This window comes from Felis catus, chromosome C1 (assembly GCF_018350175.1).
Source record: "Felis catus isolate Fca126 chromosome C1, F.catus_Fca126_mat1.0, whole genome shotgun sequence".
In the NCBI taxonomy this organism is placed as follows: Eukaryota; Metazoa; Chordata; class Mammalia; order Carnivora; family Felidae; genus Felis; species Felis catus.
In genome coordinates, this window is record NC_058375.1 from 192,391,704 (window position 1) to 192,409,325 (window position 17,622).

The 17,622-nt window shown below is 41.4% G+C and overlaps 1 protein-coding gene across 1 annotated transcript in view; it reads left to right on the forward strand.

Moving 5' to 3' along the window:
* The first annotated feature begins 8,236 nt into the window (after nt 1-8,236).
* CPO (carboxypeptidase O) overlaps nt 8,237-17,622 on the forward strand; it is a 41,839-nt gene continuing 32,453 nt past the window's right edge. The window contains exons 1-2 of the mRNA XM_045033693.1: nt 8,237-8,522; nt 8,642-8,747. Coding sequence (XP_044889628.1) covers nt 8,237-8,522; nt 8,642-8,747 — 392 coding nt within the window. The remainder of the gene's footprint in view (nt 8,523-8,641; nt 8,748-17,622) is intronic.

The following is a 17,622-nucleotide window of genomic DNA, read 5'->3' on the forward strand; positions in this document are numbered from 1 at the left end:
ACAAAACTAAAAGGCAACCTATTGAACAGAAGAGATATTTGCAACTGACGTATCTGATAAAGGGTTAGAATCCAAAATATACAAAGAATTGATACAACTCAACACCCCCAAAACAAATAACCTAATTAAAAAAATGGGCAAAAGACATGAACAGACATTTCTCCAAAGAAGACATACAGATGGCCAACAGTCTTCTGAAAACAGTCACGTGAAAAGATGCTCAGCATGACTCATCATCGGGGAAATGCAAATCAAAACCACAAAGAAATATCGCTTCACACCTGTCAGAATGGCTAAAATCAAAAAGACAAGAAACAACAAGTGTTGGTGACAATGTGGAGAAAAAGGAACTCTTGTGCACTCTTGGTGGGAATGCAAACCGGGGCAGCCACTGTGGAAACAGTGTGGAGTTTCCTCAAAAAGTTAAAAATAGAACTACCCTATGATACAGCAATCACACTACTGGGTACCTACCCCAAAGCTACAAAAACACTAATTCAAAGGGATACGTGTACCCCTATGCTTATAGCAGCATTATTTACAATAGCCAAATTATGGAAGCAGCCCGAGTGTCCACAGATAGATGAATGGATAAAGAAGAGATGATATGTACACATGTATATATATTATATATACATAAATGGTATAAAAAAGAAAGAAATCTTGCCATCCTCAACAACGTGGATGTAGTTAAAGAGTGTAATGCTAAGCGAAATAAGTCAGAGAAAGAAAAATGCCATATGATTTCAATCATATGTGGAATTTAAGAAACAAAACAAAGGAAAATGAGAGAGAGGAAGAGATAGAGAGAGAAAAAAAACAAGAAACAGACTCTTCACTATATAGAACAAACTGAGGGTTGGGGGGGGCGGGGGATGGGTGAAATAGGTGATGGGGATTACAGAGCACACTTATCATGATGAGCACTGAGTAATGGGTACAAATGTTTCTCCCCCTTTATTTGTGTTTTCCTTTAATTTCTCTCAGCAGTCTTTTGTCACTTACAATGTACACGTCTTGCCTGTCTTTCATTAGCTTAATTTTCAGATATCTGATTGTTCAGATGCTATTATATACAGCATTTTAAGCTTAATTTCATTTTCCAATTGTTTATGGCTAGTATGTAGAAACACGATGGATTTGCAAATTGCTTGTGTATCATCCTAACTTTAGTTCTAGTAGTTTTTGGCAAATTTCAAAGAGTGTTGTAAATTCAATTCATGCCTGCAGAGAGTGACAGTTTTACTTTTTCCTCTGTAATCTTTATGCTTTTTTATTTCTTTTGTTTTCTTATTGCCCTGGACTAGACTTCAATACAATGTTTAATAGAAGTGAGAACAGTATACATCCTTGCCTTGTTCTGGATCATAGAAAAAAGGTGTTTGTGGCTTCATGATATACAATGTTACCTATAGGTTTTCCATATGAAAAGTTATCGCATTGAAAAAATTCACTTCTATCCCTCATTTGTTGAGAATTTCTATTATGAATAGGCAATGAATTTTGTCAAATACTTTTTTGCATTTATTCAAATAATTATGTTTTTGATCTTTTTTTTCTGTTGGTGTCAATCATTGATTTTTCAAATAATGAACTAACTTTATATTCCTGGAATAAAATCCACTTTGGCATGCTTTTTGTGCATTGCTGGATTGAATCTGCTAATATTTTCTTAAGTTTATTCAAATCTATGTTCGTGTGGGATATTGGCCTGTAACTTTAAAAAATATTTTTGTCAAATATTATTGTTGGGGTTACATTAGCATCATAAAAATAATAAGTGTTCACTTCTATTTTCTGAAAGAATTTCCTTCTTAAAATCTTTGATAGAATAAACTGATAAAAACTGGAATTTCTTTGTGGGAATGTTTTGATTATAACTTCTATTTAGTAGATACAGAGTTATTTAATATTGTATGTCTTTTTGCAAGTTTTTGTAAGTTGTATTTTTCAAGGACTTTGTCCAAAGTTGATCTAGTTGGTGTTGGGAGATAATTATCCATGGATTTGCCAAATTTTGCATGTTTTGTGAGCGGAAACACTGACAGCTTTTTCTCAGACTGTCTTTTGAAGATATTTACATGGCAAATAGCTTGGAAGATAGAAGTCATTTCTCTGTCTGGAGTAGAGGGCAGGTTTCTCTGTTGTCCAGTATAATAAAGATAAGGTCTTCCTCTGGGGCAAATGTCAGACCGGTTTGCTTGCTGTTCCTTTTCAAAGATTGGAGTTTCTCAACCTTGGGATTCTTCAGTTGTGACACAAACCAACTGATGTGCAGCATCCAGCTGAACTACCGTGTCACCTGATGGAACTGAGGGATCAAGGGAGAACCTGCTCAAACATGAAGCTCATAGATTTGCTGTGAGGAATATCATTTGTCTCTGACCTAGGAGTCTTGTGTCTTCTGCCAGCATACGCAAAATTGGCAGGCTAACTTATTAGCTTACAAATATAGTGATATCTTCATAGTTCTTGAAGTCAGGACCCTTGCATTTCTTGACTATTGGCATAAATTGCTTATAATATCCCTTATTATCATTTGAATGCAGTTTAGTAAAAACAAAAACAAAAAAACTTTGCCTCTTTCATTTATTTTATTGTTCTCTCTCTCTCTCTCTCTCTCCCCCACCCCCACCCCCGCGCCCACCCCCTGCTTGTGTGTGTGTGTGTGTGTGTGTGTGTGTGTGTGTGTGTGTGTGGTTTCATTGATCTTGCTAGGGGTTTATCAATGTTATTAGTTTTATCAATGTTACTGACTTCATTGATTTTTCTCAATTTTGTCTTTTTGTATCATTAATTTCTGGTCTCATATATATTATTTCCTTAATTGTGCTTATTTTGGGTTTAATTTTCTCTCCTTTTGCTAGTTCCTTAAGAGGAAACTTAGATGATCAATTTTTATACTATTTTATTTTCTAATACAAGTATTTAATATAATAAATTGCCTTCTACGATTACTTTAATGTACCTCACAAATTTTAATGTGTGGTATTTTTGTTACCATTCATTTTAAAATATTTTCTAATTTCCTTTGTGATTTCTTCTTTGACCCATGGGTTATTTAGATGTGTATAGCTAATAAATTTCCAAATATTTGAAGACTTTCTAGATGTCTTATTATTATCAATTTCCAATTTAATATTATAGTGGTCAGAGAGCATACTCCGTATGTCTACCTTGGTGAATGCTCCATGTGCATTTGAAAAGAATATATCTTTTCAGTATTGCAGCTGTTGGGTATTGTTCTAAAATATCAGTTAGTCTGGGGACTGATAGCAGTTTTCACGCTTTCTATATCATTACTGATTTTGTCTATTTGTTTTATCAATTACTGACAGAGGGATATAAAAATTTCCTATTTCCTTTTTTTTTAAAAAAAAAGGTAGATTTACACATTTTCCCTTTTCATTCTCTCAGATTTTTGTCCATGTATCTTGAAATATTCAGAGGATTATTATGTTTTCTTGATGACTCAACCTTTTTAACTCATCAAGGAATGTCCCTCTTAAACCCTGGAAATACATTGAAATTGACATTGTCTGATATTATAGTCACACAACCCATCTTATACTTGGTGCTTGCATGTTTTATCTTACAGCACACTTTTACTTTTCACCTACCTGTGTGTTAATATTTAAAGTGGATTTCTTTCGTGGCGGCTGGCTAGTTCAGCTGGCAGAGCATGCAGCTGTTGATCTCTGGGTTGTGAGTTTGAGCCCCATGTTGGGTGTAGAGATTACTTAAGGAAATTTTTTTTAAAGTTATTAAAGTGAGTTTCTTGCAAACAGCATAGAGTTGTATCTTGTATTTTTTAATCTGGTCTGACAATCTTTGTTTTTTAGTGGGAATGTTTAGTTAATTTATAATTAATGTAATTACTGGTATGGTTGGGTCTGAGTCTACCATATTGCTATTTGCTTCTGATAGTTCCATCTCCTCTTTGTTTCTCTGTTCATTTTTTGATGACTTCTATCTGGTGAATTGAACGTGATTTTTTAATTATCTGTATCTCCTCCATCGACTTTTTAGCCGTAATCTTTTTTTATGTGTTTGCTCTAGATAGTACAACAAGCATCTTTAACTTAACATAGTCTATCTTCAAACAATACTTTTTTTTATTAAAATTTATTTATTTTTGAGAGCGAGAAAGAGAGACAGAGTGTGAACAGGGGAGGGACAGAGAGAGAGACACACACACAAATGCGAAGGAGGCTCCAGGCTCTGAGCTGTCAGCACAGAGCCTGACGTGGGGCTGGAACTCACAAACTGCGAGTTCATGACCTGAACCAAAGTCTGACACTTAATGACTGAGCCACCCAGTGGAAGGAACACCCTGAGGCAGAGTCCCAAGTCCTTGAAGGGGAACAATAGAGACCGGTGCTGGAGGCAAGGGTAAATAGGTTACACATTAAAAGCTTGGGGTCACAGGCTTCCAAAACCTTGGGGCTGAGATCAAGAGGCACAGGTGTGGAGGAAGCACTCTCCTCTTCCACCTGTGCCCAAGGACAACTTCTAGACTCATGACAGTACATTTGCATCGCGGGTATTACCACCACCACCATGGAGAAAGGCTGCCAGGGCCCTTCAGGTACAACCTCGTAGGGTCAAAAACTACCTCCCCAACCTGCGGGAGGAGCTCTCCAAAGGATTAGAAGCAGAAATCTGCCACTCTCCCACCTTGGAAGTGTACTTTTGCTTTAGTAAACCGCTTTGGCCCTGTTAACCTTCCTTCTAGCTGTCTTTATTCTGAGCACGGACCCTCACATGAATCTTCTCATGGGAATCCAAGGACAGAGACCTCCATTCACACAGCTCAGACTGCCCCACCGGTAACAAGGTCTCCAATCTATAGCCTGTGGGTCAGAAGCACAGGTGGTCACCTGGGCCTGCGACTGGTACCTGCAGTGGCAGGGGAGGCAGTCCTGTAGGACTGAGCCTTTAATCTGTGGAATCTGATTCTATCTCCAGGTGGAGAGTATCGGAACTGAGCTGAGTTGTAGGACACCCAGACGGTGTGTAGAAAATCACTGGAGAGATGGGGAAGAACACCGCCCACATTGGAAATTGGTCTCAGAACACCCATTGCAGGCCATTAAAAGTTCATTTAGATTTTGCCTGTTTTTTCCTTACCCCTCTCAGCATCTTATTTTCTACTCCGCCAGGGATGAATGTGGCCACGGGTCTCTTTTCCCCTAAGAAGGGCCGGTCACTTTCTGGAATGCAGTTCATTTAGATTTCTTTGTGTCCTTATCTCTCTGACAGATGAAGAAAAAAACGCCCACAGCTATGATTTAGTAACTTCTCTGGAGTGTTCTTGTTGCTAGGATAGAAGCAACAGTTTCTCCTGACTTTTTACATCCTCACAGGAAATGGCAGTCACCCGATGTCACTTTAGATTTATTTGTGGAACCCAGTCCCTCAGTGAAAATTGCTATAAGCCTTATGACTTCTGTGATCACTTTCAGTTAATAAAAAGGTCTCATAGGCAGCAAGTCAAATGTTTAGTCCACTATAATAATAAATACTTAAAAGTTCATTTAAGTCCCATTTTTCTCGGGTTCTCCAGCCGTGGGAGAGGGGGCATCGGTGCCTTTTTCTTCCCCACCCCATGCTTTTGTGCTTCCTCTTGTCTTTCTAATCTCCCTTCAGACCCCCCAAGAGGTGGAAACAGCGGGGAGAGCTAAGAGTGAGGAAGCAGAAATGCCTCATTTGACCAACACCAATTTCTGGCTGTGCTGGCTTTTTTTTTTTTTTTTAACCCAGCTCTTCCTTGAGATCTTTCATGGATTTTTGGAGTGCTGGGTCTGTCTCCCTTATTTCCAGGGAATCTCTCATCTTGCTTACCTTTCAGGAAGGTAGATCCACCTTTATTGCAACAGGGTTTTTGTTTGTTTGTTTGTTTACATGTATTTATTTTTGAGAGACAGAGAGAGACGGAGCATGAGTGGGGAGGGGCAGAGAGAGAATGAGACAGAATCCGAAGCAGGCTCCAAGCTCCGAGCTGTCAGTACAGAGCCCAGTGCGGGACTGGAACTCAACAAACCATGAGATCATGACCTGAGCCGAAGTCGGGCGCCCAACCGACTGAGCCACCCAGGTGCCCCTGCAGCACGTCTTTTATGTTTTCCTTAGCTCTTAACACTCTGGCTTCAGTTCAACTGTGAATTTTTCTTCCAGGTATTCCTGTTTAACAGAACCTAAGACATCCCACACTGTCCTTGCTTGGGGTCCTCATCCGGTCCTGAGGAAACACACATTCCTTGCCCAACTTAAGGAGTGCAGGTTCCCTGTGCCATGTCTTTGTTCATCTTCTAAGCAGCTAGCCTCACAACCCTTACCTTTAGGTTTTCTAGATGTATGGCCACGTATCACACTCTCTGGGCAACCATCTGGAAGCATCTTTCTTTGTCATGAAATGGAGAGCGAGGATCCCCAGTGCTCTCCCCAAGGGGGACTAGGATTCACAACCCAAGACTACCGTCTCCAAAATACTTGCTCATCTCCAAATCTCCGCCTCTTTATATCCTTTCTGTGGGTCAGAAGCTTAAGAGTCACAAAACTGGTTTTTCACCTCTTTTAGAAATCATATGATCTTTACCTCGCTTTGGGATTGTTAAACACTAGACAATGGGTCCGAAATTGAGTGGCTTCCGCTAAGCCCCATGTCACCAAAGCAAAACTTTACTTAATTACGGTTTTGGCTCTGCCACAAATGGAATCTTAAACCAGGCAGTCGGGAATTGCGAGGTCAGCAGTAGTCAGGTAATCTGCCCAGTAGACCCTTTCTATCCCCTAAAGGAAAGCAACCTTGTGATAACCAATCTATTTTTGTCTAGTATAACTTCCTTGTTCCTGTTCCCTTCTGCCTCTAAAAGTCATTCATTTTGTACAGCTTTTTGGAGCTTCTCTCTATCTGCTAGATTAGAGGCTGCATGATTCATGAATCATTAACTAAAGCCAATAAGATCTTTAAAATTTATTCCATTGGATTTTGTTTTTTAACAAAATGTAACATCTTGGTGCCTCAGTGGAAACTTGCATTTTTAAAAAATTCTGCTCTACAGGAAGGCATGAAAAATTGAAAACGACCCACAATATGGGACTAATTAAGTAAAAGTGGGGTACAGCTATTCAAGATCATATTCTGTAGCACCCCACCCCCCAAAAATGATGAGGACACTTTATTTGTTGATTTGAAATGATCCCTAAAATACAATGTTAAGCAAAGGAAAAAAAAAAGGAACAGTGTGTAGATACAGGATGCAATTGCTATTTTTAAAAAAGTGGAAATAGATCTGTTTTTGCTTGTGTTTAATAAAATATCTCTGATAGGATACACAGGAAACTGGTTGCCTCTAGGGAGGGATGTTTGGTAGCCAGGGGTAGCTTTTTGTACTTTTTGAGATTTAAACCAAGTGAATATATGATTATGTTTAAAAAGAAGGTATTATTAAATTGAAAGAACGCATGCACAGTGAGAAAGTAGAGATTACAACTGATTCTTTCCAGAGCTTGGCTGTGAAGAAAAGAAAAGAAGAGAGGAGGAGCCAGGACTGGGTGCAGGGTTGAGGAGTGAGGTTTTCTTTTTTGTAACAGAGTCATGGCTATTCCATGATTTGTATAAAATGATGATGGGGTTTGGGAAATGCTACTCTGAATCATGGCTCCTTGGCATATTATTTTAAACGAAAGGGGTTTGAGAAAATGGCAGAAGCAGGAAGGTCACTCTGACTTTCCTCCCCCCCCCCCCACCAGTCTGCCCTGCAAGAGATCACAAGACCTTCATGAGAGAGGTGCCCTCTCTATACCTGGAGGGAAGAAACATCCTTATCTGCAAAGACAAAGAGATACTGAGAAGAATCCTAACAAACAGGTCTTGCTAATTTTCTTCAGTTCATTACACTTCCTTCAAACCCTCTGACCTATCACATTTCTACCTGACTGCCTACCCTTCAACTTGAGCATAAAAATACTCAGGACCAAGTGAAGGCCCTCAGGTCACGTAAAACCTGTATTTAAAAAAAAATGTTTATGCTTTTCTTTTGTTAACTAGTCTTCGTGTCCGTTTAATATTCGGATCCAGCCAGGGACTCTAAGGGGGTCAAGGAAATGTTGTTCATTCCCTACAGCTACTATATTGAGTTGTGACCTCCTTCTCCCACCCAAGTATTTTCTGACACCCGCTGAGTGGCAGGAAGCTTGAGATCCTCCTGGGAGATCCTGAGTCACAGCCACAATGGGGATTCGGAAGATATCAACATGTCTCCCAAATGGAGGTGGGGGGAGCAAAGACTGGAATATTCGACAGGACTGCCGCCGAGAGGACTCTAAGGAGTTATGTTCTGAGTTTGCCATTCACATAGCAAATAGTGTGCAAGGAGCCCTCTTGGAGCTGTATAGGGCATTAGGTCTGTCAGGGACACGCTTGCCATCAGGCTTCTTTAAAGAAATTAGGGCAGACACGTGGGATCCCTTCTCTTCTCTTCTGTCTGCACCCTGCAGTTGTCCAGGCCCCATGCAAGGTACCGAGGTCAGTGTCCACACTGAGAACACTGGGGGGGCAGAACCATCAGCAGGACTCTGTACCCCGGCATGGAGTCCTAGCTCAGCAGAGTGAGGCCAGCATTTCGGCGCATTGCAGATTCAGCTGGAATCTTCGGAGGCTGCAGACCTTTTGACAACAGTGCAGTAGCTCTCCAGCAGGGGATGACAGAACCCCGACATGGGCTGGGAGCGGGCTGGGAGAGGTAGGTCTCTAGCAAGGCAGCAGCAACAAACACAGTATTTTCATGACTACATGTAAGATCCTCCTTCCTTCTGGGGCTCTCACATAGGCTGGAGGCAGAGGTAGGTGGAGGTTGGGGTTAGAATACTTGGCAAGGTGCAGGAAAGCATTTGTAAACTTTTTTTTTTTTTTTTAACCCGGTACAATTCGGGTTTGATCTGGAAACTGGTGAAACCCGGGAGCATTTGGGTTGCGTTATATTTTTCTTTATTTATGATTTACTTTTTGTGTAGTAGAGACTTGTATTTATTGGCTGTGTTTGAGTAATTAAGAGGAAGAGCTCGAACATGGAAGAGTATATGGAGTCTCTCTGAAGGAGTCCAATCAACCAACTTGCCAAGGCCCTGGTCCCAGAATTGGGGATAATGGTGGAGAGATAGGATTTTTAAATTTTTTTTTTCAACGTTTTTTTATTTATTTTTGGGACAGAGAGAGACAGAGCATGAATGGGGGAGGGGCAGAGAGAGAGGGAGACACAGAATCGGAAACAGGCTCCAGGCTCTGAGCTGTCAGCACAGAGCCCGACGCGGGGCTCGAACTCACGGACCGCGAGATCGTGACCTGGCTGAAGTCGGTCGCTTAACCGACTGCGCCACCCAGGCGCCCCAAGATAGGATTTTTAAAAAAAGGGCACCTTTTCTCCGAAGTCAGGAGGGGAAGAGTTGCAGTGGAAATGGTTTCATAAACATGGACTGGACTTCTTCAGTGTAGTCAGGGGCTATCTCACCTGCTGAGAGATGAGGACGACAAGAGTGGATTGGGGCCCTTTAGGAGAGCCATGAAGACTTAGCTACTCCATTTGGGAATTTGCGGTTGACCAGACAATTATAAAATAATTGCTGAGTGGTGCCAAGGGCCCCCCTGGAGTTGAAGGCCATGAATTTGAAGTGACATAGCCTTCCTCGGCCCCTTAAGTCTCTAGGTTAGGTGCCTTCCTGTGCGTTTCCATGGTACCCTGTTTTCCCATATGACAACACTATGGTGTAGTTGTAGAGCTTCCCTGCTCTGAGAAGAAGAAGAACCTCTCTCTCATTCACTGGTGTATTCTTTTCTGAGTCTAGGATAGTTTCTTCTACTGTTTCTAGTGCCTAGCAGGTACTCAACAAAACTGGTTGAATAAGCCTCAGCGATATGGCAGCTGTGAGATTTCTCCATTCCCTCAAAAATGTTGGGGTAGAGACGCAAAAGAGGCAGATGGAGTGAATGGTCCAGAGTGATTAGAAGATTTTTCAGGTGGGTGTAGCTGGGGGTGAAGACATTAAGGGTGCTGGCAAGAGCCTTATGGACACATGATGCTCCGTGAGGATTGGGTTGGACAGGATTTGAGAGGTGGTACATGCCAAGGTGAAGAAAAGGTCTGGGGAGAGGCCTTGGGAGCGGAGTGTTTATGGGAACCACTAGAGACGGAGCAGGGCTGGGCTATGACCTTGGCAGGTCCAACTGTGCTCCTGGCCTTGACATTCTACTTCTCAGTGCATTCTTCACAACCTAGTGGGAACCTCCCACCGTCAAGGATAAGGAGGAGGAAAAAGCTTAAACAGCAAATAGATTCTCCTTGAAAAACAGATTTGTGAGTGGGAGAAGAAAGCAGACATTAGAACTAGGTTTTTCAATGACAGTCTTGACATTCAGTTCTTACAGAGAATCTTTCTTTCAAGTAGTTGAAATGAGATTTGCAAAAGCACGTCATGAAACTTTGCGGCTCTCATAGTGGTCAGTATTTTTATGCCGGTTTTGAAAGCACGGACCATACCGAGTCACCCTTGTAGGCCCTGGGCCCAGCATGTGGGGGTATTGCCCGATAGGCTGGCATTGACCTAAAACCTGTCCCCAGGTCTTGCATTCACTTACTGCACTAATAATTAGAATCTATTTCCACGGACACCCCGATCGGTTAAATTTACAGGCCTGTTTTTTGAGCTACCCAAGAAGTTTCCCTTTCTAGCTTGCAGACATCCTGTTTACACAATACCAGGCAGGACAACAAGACACGCTTTGTACAGGTTTCAGAACTTCATGAGTGAGGAGCGCTCACAGGCTCAGGAAGACTGCATTAAGAGCGAATGTCTGCCGGGATATGAAATTTCGCATCACTCTAGCAAACAAGTACTGGGCATCTTCTCTGTGGAAAACACTGAACAAAGGGAAGAGACGCACTCTTCCTGCTCTCAAGAATTTTACAGTCAGATGGAGAATGCCGGGAATGGCAGAAATAACTACAAGAGAAGCAGAATTGTGGAGGAGCCAGAGGGAAGATAAAAGGCCATGGAAATTAGCAGAGAGAAAGAAACTGCTTTCTGCGGTGCATGAAGGGCCTTCATTAATTACACTATTAGAAACAAACAACTTTTATGAGTTGCATATTACTAATATGTTTTATATTGATGAATAGTAAATTTGTAATAAAATTATGGTATTAAATTATAAAAAGAAAAGTTACTTGCTAGAACGCCACAGCAATCCCAGAGAATATAACTACTACATTATATGAAATTAATGCTTGAGGATCAAGAAGCAATATAGCGGTTGAGAAAGGAGTTATTAAATGGTAAGGGATGTCACAATTGAATATTAATGTGGAGGAAAAAAATTTAAATCCATGCCTCATCCCTAAAATTTCATTAAGTTCCAAATGAATTAGTGGGTTAAATTGTATTACAATCAGAAGAAAATAAAAAAGCCTATTTCTCCCACCGATGAAGAAGAGATATGTGCCTATTATGTTATACATTTTATATCATTTAATAGAATAAATCTAGGAAATATGAGCCATTTCTCCTGGAATGGGAAAATTATAAGATCAACGTATAACACAAACTTACTGTTAAAAACAAAATTTTCTATATACACAGTCAGAACCCATAAGATAGTGGCTTAAAATGATAACCATTTATTTAGCGCCCGAGTCCATGAGTTGGTAGTTTGGACTGACTGCTCCTTTGCTGGTCTACACTGGCTTACTCAGGCATCTGGGGTCAGTTAGGTGGTCTGGCCCCTAAGGCCAGCTGTTGGCTGATGCAGTGGGGCACCTGATCCCATCTTGTCTTGTCGAGGTTTGCTCATGTGCGGCAGATGGGTACCAAGTGCAGCCAGGGGGCAAACCCCAGTGCACAAGTGCTCTACATGTCGCCGCTTGCATCACGTTGGCTACTGTTCAATGAGCCAAAAGAATCACATGATCAGTCCCAGAGTCCATGTGGGAGGGCATTGCCAAAGTATGTAGAGTCAGGGAAGAGGGAGATCGGTGGCCATTTTTGTAACCTACCCCACATCAGTAATTGGCAAAGGAGACAGGCGGCTCTCACACAGAATAGCAGATCATTGCACGGAAACTTGATTTTAGTACTAGTGAATAAAGAAATGCAATTAACATTGGCTTCCAGCCTTTATTTTGTAGAGGAAGAAACTGAGGCCCAAAGCTTTGCTATGATGGTACAGAAGATAACCTCCCAGCCCGCTGACCAAGCAAGGTCTTTGATGCCAAGTCTAGCAGTAAGGGGCAAATCTGGGTTCAAACTCAGCTCTACCATTTCCTGGTGATGTAACTTGCATAATATCTCTAAGCCTCAGTGTCATCTTTGTAAAACTGGAAAAATAATACATGCCATATAGATTATGAGGATCAAATGAAATCATGTGAAAATATGCTGTGAGGGGTCTGGTACCTGCTCAGTTCATGTCTCCTCCTTCTCCCCCCCCCCCCTTTTTTAAAATAATTTTCTTTAATGTTTATTTTTGAGAGAGAGAGAGAGAGAGAGAGAGAGAGAGAGAGAGAGAGACAGGGTGTGAGTCAGGGAGGGGCAGAGAGAGAGGGAGACACAGAATTTGAAAAGGCTTCAGGCTCTGAGCTATCAGCACAGAGCCCGATGCAGGGCTCGAACTTGTGAACCACGAGATCATGAGCTAGGCCAAAGTCAGATGCTTAACTGACTGAGCCACCCAGGCACCCCTCCTCCTTCCCTTTAGTATGATGCAATCTTATAAAACCAGCAACAAAGGAAAGCAAAACAAAAAAAGCTCAGGCAAAACACACCAGCAAATAAATTGATAAAGCTCTGGGGACCAAGAAGAAACTGCTACATTTGTATGTAACTGGTGACCGTTTATACAGTTATTAAGTTCATAATTATTGGATACATTTCTAGGGCTGGCCCCATGCTAGGCAATGGAAATACATCCATGCCCTCATGGATAATCTAATGGCAAAGACAGACAATAACCAAATCATCACATCAGTAAGTATGAAATTGTGGCCTTAATTAGTGCTATAAAGGACTTTTGATTAGTGCTAATAAAAGAGCGTATAAGAGGAAGAGGTACCCCAGTTAGGAGTGGGAGGGGGCCAAGGAAGACCTCCTTGAAAAATGAATAAGTTGAGGTATGACGGGGGCAGTGATGGTTGTTACCTAAACTAGGGTAGGGTTATCAGAAAGGGTCAAACCACAGGGTCCTAGGAAATGACAAGTAGATGGTCTTAACCCTCAAAGCAATGTGAAGTCAGGGAAAGATATAAACAAATTTGGGATTTGAAAAGCTTTTTTTTTTTTTTTTGGAATCAGAGTAGAGAACAGATCGGAGGAGAGAAAGAATGGCTTCAGGCAGATGAATTAGGAGACTATTGCAGGAGTCCTGTAATTTATAATTTAGTTCAATTTTCCACAGAGTAATTGTAGACCTATTCATTCTACTTTGGTAAGTCCTAAGGAAATACACCCCAGATACTTGTATGTTCATCAGAAGTTATCAGTGACTAACATTAGACTAATAATATACATTTCAAAATGAATAAAGTTGAATAAATGGGCTTTGGCCAGCCAAGTCAGTGTTAAAATCCATATGTATTTTTAACAGTCATGATTGTTTTGTCATTATCAATTTTATTTATTTACTTTTAATTTTTTTTAAACATTTATTTATTATTGAGAGACAGAGAGTCACAGAGCATGAGCAGGGGAGGGGCTGAGAGATGGAGAGACACAGAATCTGAAGCAGACTCCAGGCTCTGAGCTGTCAGCACAGAGCCCAACATGGGGCTCAGGCCCACAAACCGCGAGATCATGACCTGAGCCAAAGTCAGGTGCTTAACCGACTGAGCCACCCAGGCACCCCTGTCATTACCAATTTTAAAAGTTGTCTTTCTTTCCCAGCTGGACCAGCTTGATAATAACAACGTTCCAAGCAACCTTGGAAGTTTGATTTCCTTATTGGTAAAATTTGCACAGACATCTCAAAAGTCTGGGTTACTCCAGATAAAGTTTGGATTTGGGCTTTACCTTGGTTGCAGTTATTTGAAGATACCAATAGCTGAATTAATCTCACACAAATTCCTACATAAGTGAAGCTTTTCACCTGATTTTTTTTTTAATGTTTTTATTTATTTTTGGGACAGAGAGAGACAGAGCATGAACGAGGGAGGGGCAGAGAGAGAGGGAGACACAGAATCGGAAACAGGCTCCAGGCTCCGAGCTATCAGCCCAGAGCCTGACGCAGGGCTCGAACTCACGCACCGCGAGATGGTGACCTGGCTGAAGTCGGACGCTTAACCGACTGCGCCACCCAGGCGCCCCTTCACCTGATTTTCAACTACCCTTTCTAATTGCCCCCGAAATGAATAGACCATAATAATGCAGAGTGTTGTCAGGAAAAATTGTGAAAAGCTACGTAATGGACCACGAGGATTATGGGGCATCTACGATGGTAAAGGTAGAACACTATCTACAGCACTGTTTGTGGCTACCTGGTTTTCATTGTTTTTGATATATTTTACAATTCTGTACATTGTGAAAAATTAATAATAATCCAAATGATTCTTGTCCATAGAAATACCATTGAGGGGCGCCTGGGTGGCTCAGTCAGTTAAGCGTCTGACTTCTGCTCAGGTGATGATCTCACGGTTTGTGGGTTCGAGCCCCACGTTGGGCTCTGTGCTCACAGCTCAGAGCCCGGAGCCTGCTTCAGATTCTGTGTCTCCCTGTCTCTCTGCCCCTCTCCCACTCACGCTCTGTCTCCAGCTTTCAAAAATGAATAAGCATTAAAAAAATTAAAAAAAAAAACCAAATACCATTGAAAAGTGTTCAGTGGAAGGAAATGACTAATTTTGCATATTTTTGTAAATTCAATATAGCATTCTTTGTTGCCTATATATCTGTGTTTCTTTGACCTCTCCCTTGAACCGGTTCTAACTTCCTATTTGCTCTCTTGTTAATTAATGCAGTAAATAGAATCAATTGTTTTAAGGTTTATTTATTTATTGGGGGGGCGGGGGAGGGGCAGAGTGAGGGAGATAGAGAATCCTAAGCAGGCCCGGTGCTGCCGGCACAGGTTCCCTATGTGGGCCTGGAACTCACGAAGCCTGGGAAACAGGTAATTTGACACATGGGAAACAGTTACAAACTACACCTAAGAGAGGTGGGCAAATGAGTAGAGTTTACAGTAGGGACTTCAAGTTGCCATTGGATTTGAGGAAAGAAGGAGATTAGGGCGGAGTAACCAGAAAAGACTTCAGAGAAAACGTATGATTTCAGAGTCAGGACTTCAGAAAGCCCAGGAGAGATGGGAAGGTAGAGCCTGCTGTAATAAGGCGCAGAGGAAATCAACATGGCCTGTTCAGAGAGCTTTGCTCTTTGACAAGGACTGGATAGAAGAAATAAAAATCAAGGCTACATTTTATTCAGCATCCACAATGTACATGGCAATGGGTGCCAGAGATTCTCAAACCTGCCTCCCCATTCAAATCACCTTTGGGAATGTAAAAATGCTGCGGCCAGGGAGCCCTTACCAGAAATTCTGATGTAATTGCCCCGAAAAGGGAGGTGCCCCCCCACAACTCTCCAGATGGTTCTGAAAGGAAACAACGTTAGCAAACTACAGTGCTAGGCAATTTACAAGTGGTCTTTGATCTTCCATTTCATTTTAACCCTCCTGGTAACCCCCTAAGGGGGGTATTTTCATCCTTGTTTATATTATAAAGGAGGAAACAAAGGCTCGGAGAGACTTGGTGACTTGCCTCAGCGGGGGAGAGGGGGGAGGAGGATGGAGGTGAGGGAAGGGTGGGGTGCTGCTAAGAGAATGAGGGAAATCTTGGTTAGCATTGGGTGGAGACAAAAGCAAGCGCAGTGGTGCGTGACATAACATTCCTCTAGAGTATTAAGGAAATGCTGATAGAAGAAAATAGGACCCACAATAAACAAACGAATACAAAAGTAACAAAATAGGACTCATTTGGGGGCATCTTATTAGTGTTTTTTCTTAAATGTTTATTTATTTTTGAGAGAGAGAGAGAGAGAGAGAGACAGAGTGGGAGCGGGGGAAGGGCAGAGAGAGAGGGAGACACAGAATCCAAAGCAGGCTCCAGGGTCTGAGCTGTCAGCACAGAGCCTGTTATGAGGCTCGAACTCATGAACCGTGACATTATGACCTGAACCGAAGTGGGAAGCCTAACAGACTGAGTCACCCAGGCGCCCCCGGGGGAGTCTTATTAAAATGGAGAGTCTGGGATGGAGATTCGGCCTTTCTGACCTTGCTTCAGTTATGCTGATGATGCTGGTTCCCAGTCCATATTCTGACTTGTAATTTTTGGTTTTAGATAGCATGATCAATGCAGACCTCTGGGTCTTAGTTTCCTTTTCTGTAATTGGGGTCAATAACTGATCCTACTACATGAAGGTTGTTTATGCATTAAAGCATAGCGTCTGGGAAATAGTAATCACTTAAAAATTTTCCTTATAATTTTATAATTTGCTTTAGCTTTTAAAAGACTTCCCATCAGAGTAAAATGGCATCCTCCTGGGGGGTTAAGGAAATGCTAATAGAAGTGATGAGGACATAGGACAATTAGGGTAAGGGATGTGAATGCTTTGCTGACATTATTTCCATACAAGAGAATAACAGGTATGAATCTTGTGAAATGTGGTAGTCTCAGACTACAAGTGTGGAACTGGAACTGAAATTTTTTAGTATACTTGGGTTTATTAAACCCCGTAATAATTTTAGTAACTACTTTTCTGTATAAAATGAATCTCCATATGTGAGATAGAGTAGGAGTCTTACTCCTATGTTTTTATTTTCGATATCTAGGAAACTCATGAGAATAGGAATACACATCAAATTAGGGATATTCTCATATTAATACGTTCTTAGGTCATAAACAGAAAGCTAGGATTATATAGATTATATCCAGCTGATTTTAGTAGCTAATATACAGCTCGTTTTCAGCAGATGCTCATTTCCAAAAATCCGTTTTGCTAATGGATATAAAGCTGAGAAACCCCTCCACCCTCTGCCTCACCTCTAGAAAATTGCTCTAGAGGGGTGCCTGGGTGGCTCAGTTGGTTGAGCGTCTGACTTCGGCTCAGGGTTGGTGAGTTCCAGCCCCGTGTCAAGCTCTGTGCTGACAGCTCAGAGCCTGGAGCCTGCTTTGGATTCTGTGTCTCCTTCTCTCTCTGCCCCTCTCCTGCTTATGCTCTGTCTCTCTCTGTCTCTCAAAAATAAATAAATGTAAAAGAAAAAAATAATTTTTTTAAAAAATCAAAATTTCTCTAGAGAACTTTATATTATTAGGAAATTGATGATAAAAGAGAAAACAGTTCTACATTTTGCTATTTGGAAGTTTGATTTTTCTTTTCTATAGAATGTGGTTATCATACGGGAATAATCGCGTGCAGAACTATAAACTGGTTACAGATCCTTGTTATTAGTGTCAATGATAATTACACCATACATTTTTGATAGTTTTTACAATCTTCACAGGGCTCTTACATAGATTATTTCATTTAATATGCTCCACAAGTCTGAGTGGGAGGGCAGACTGTTACAATTGTTTATGAAGGAAGACAGGT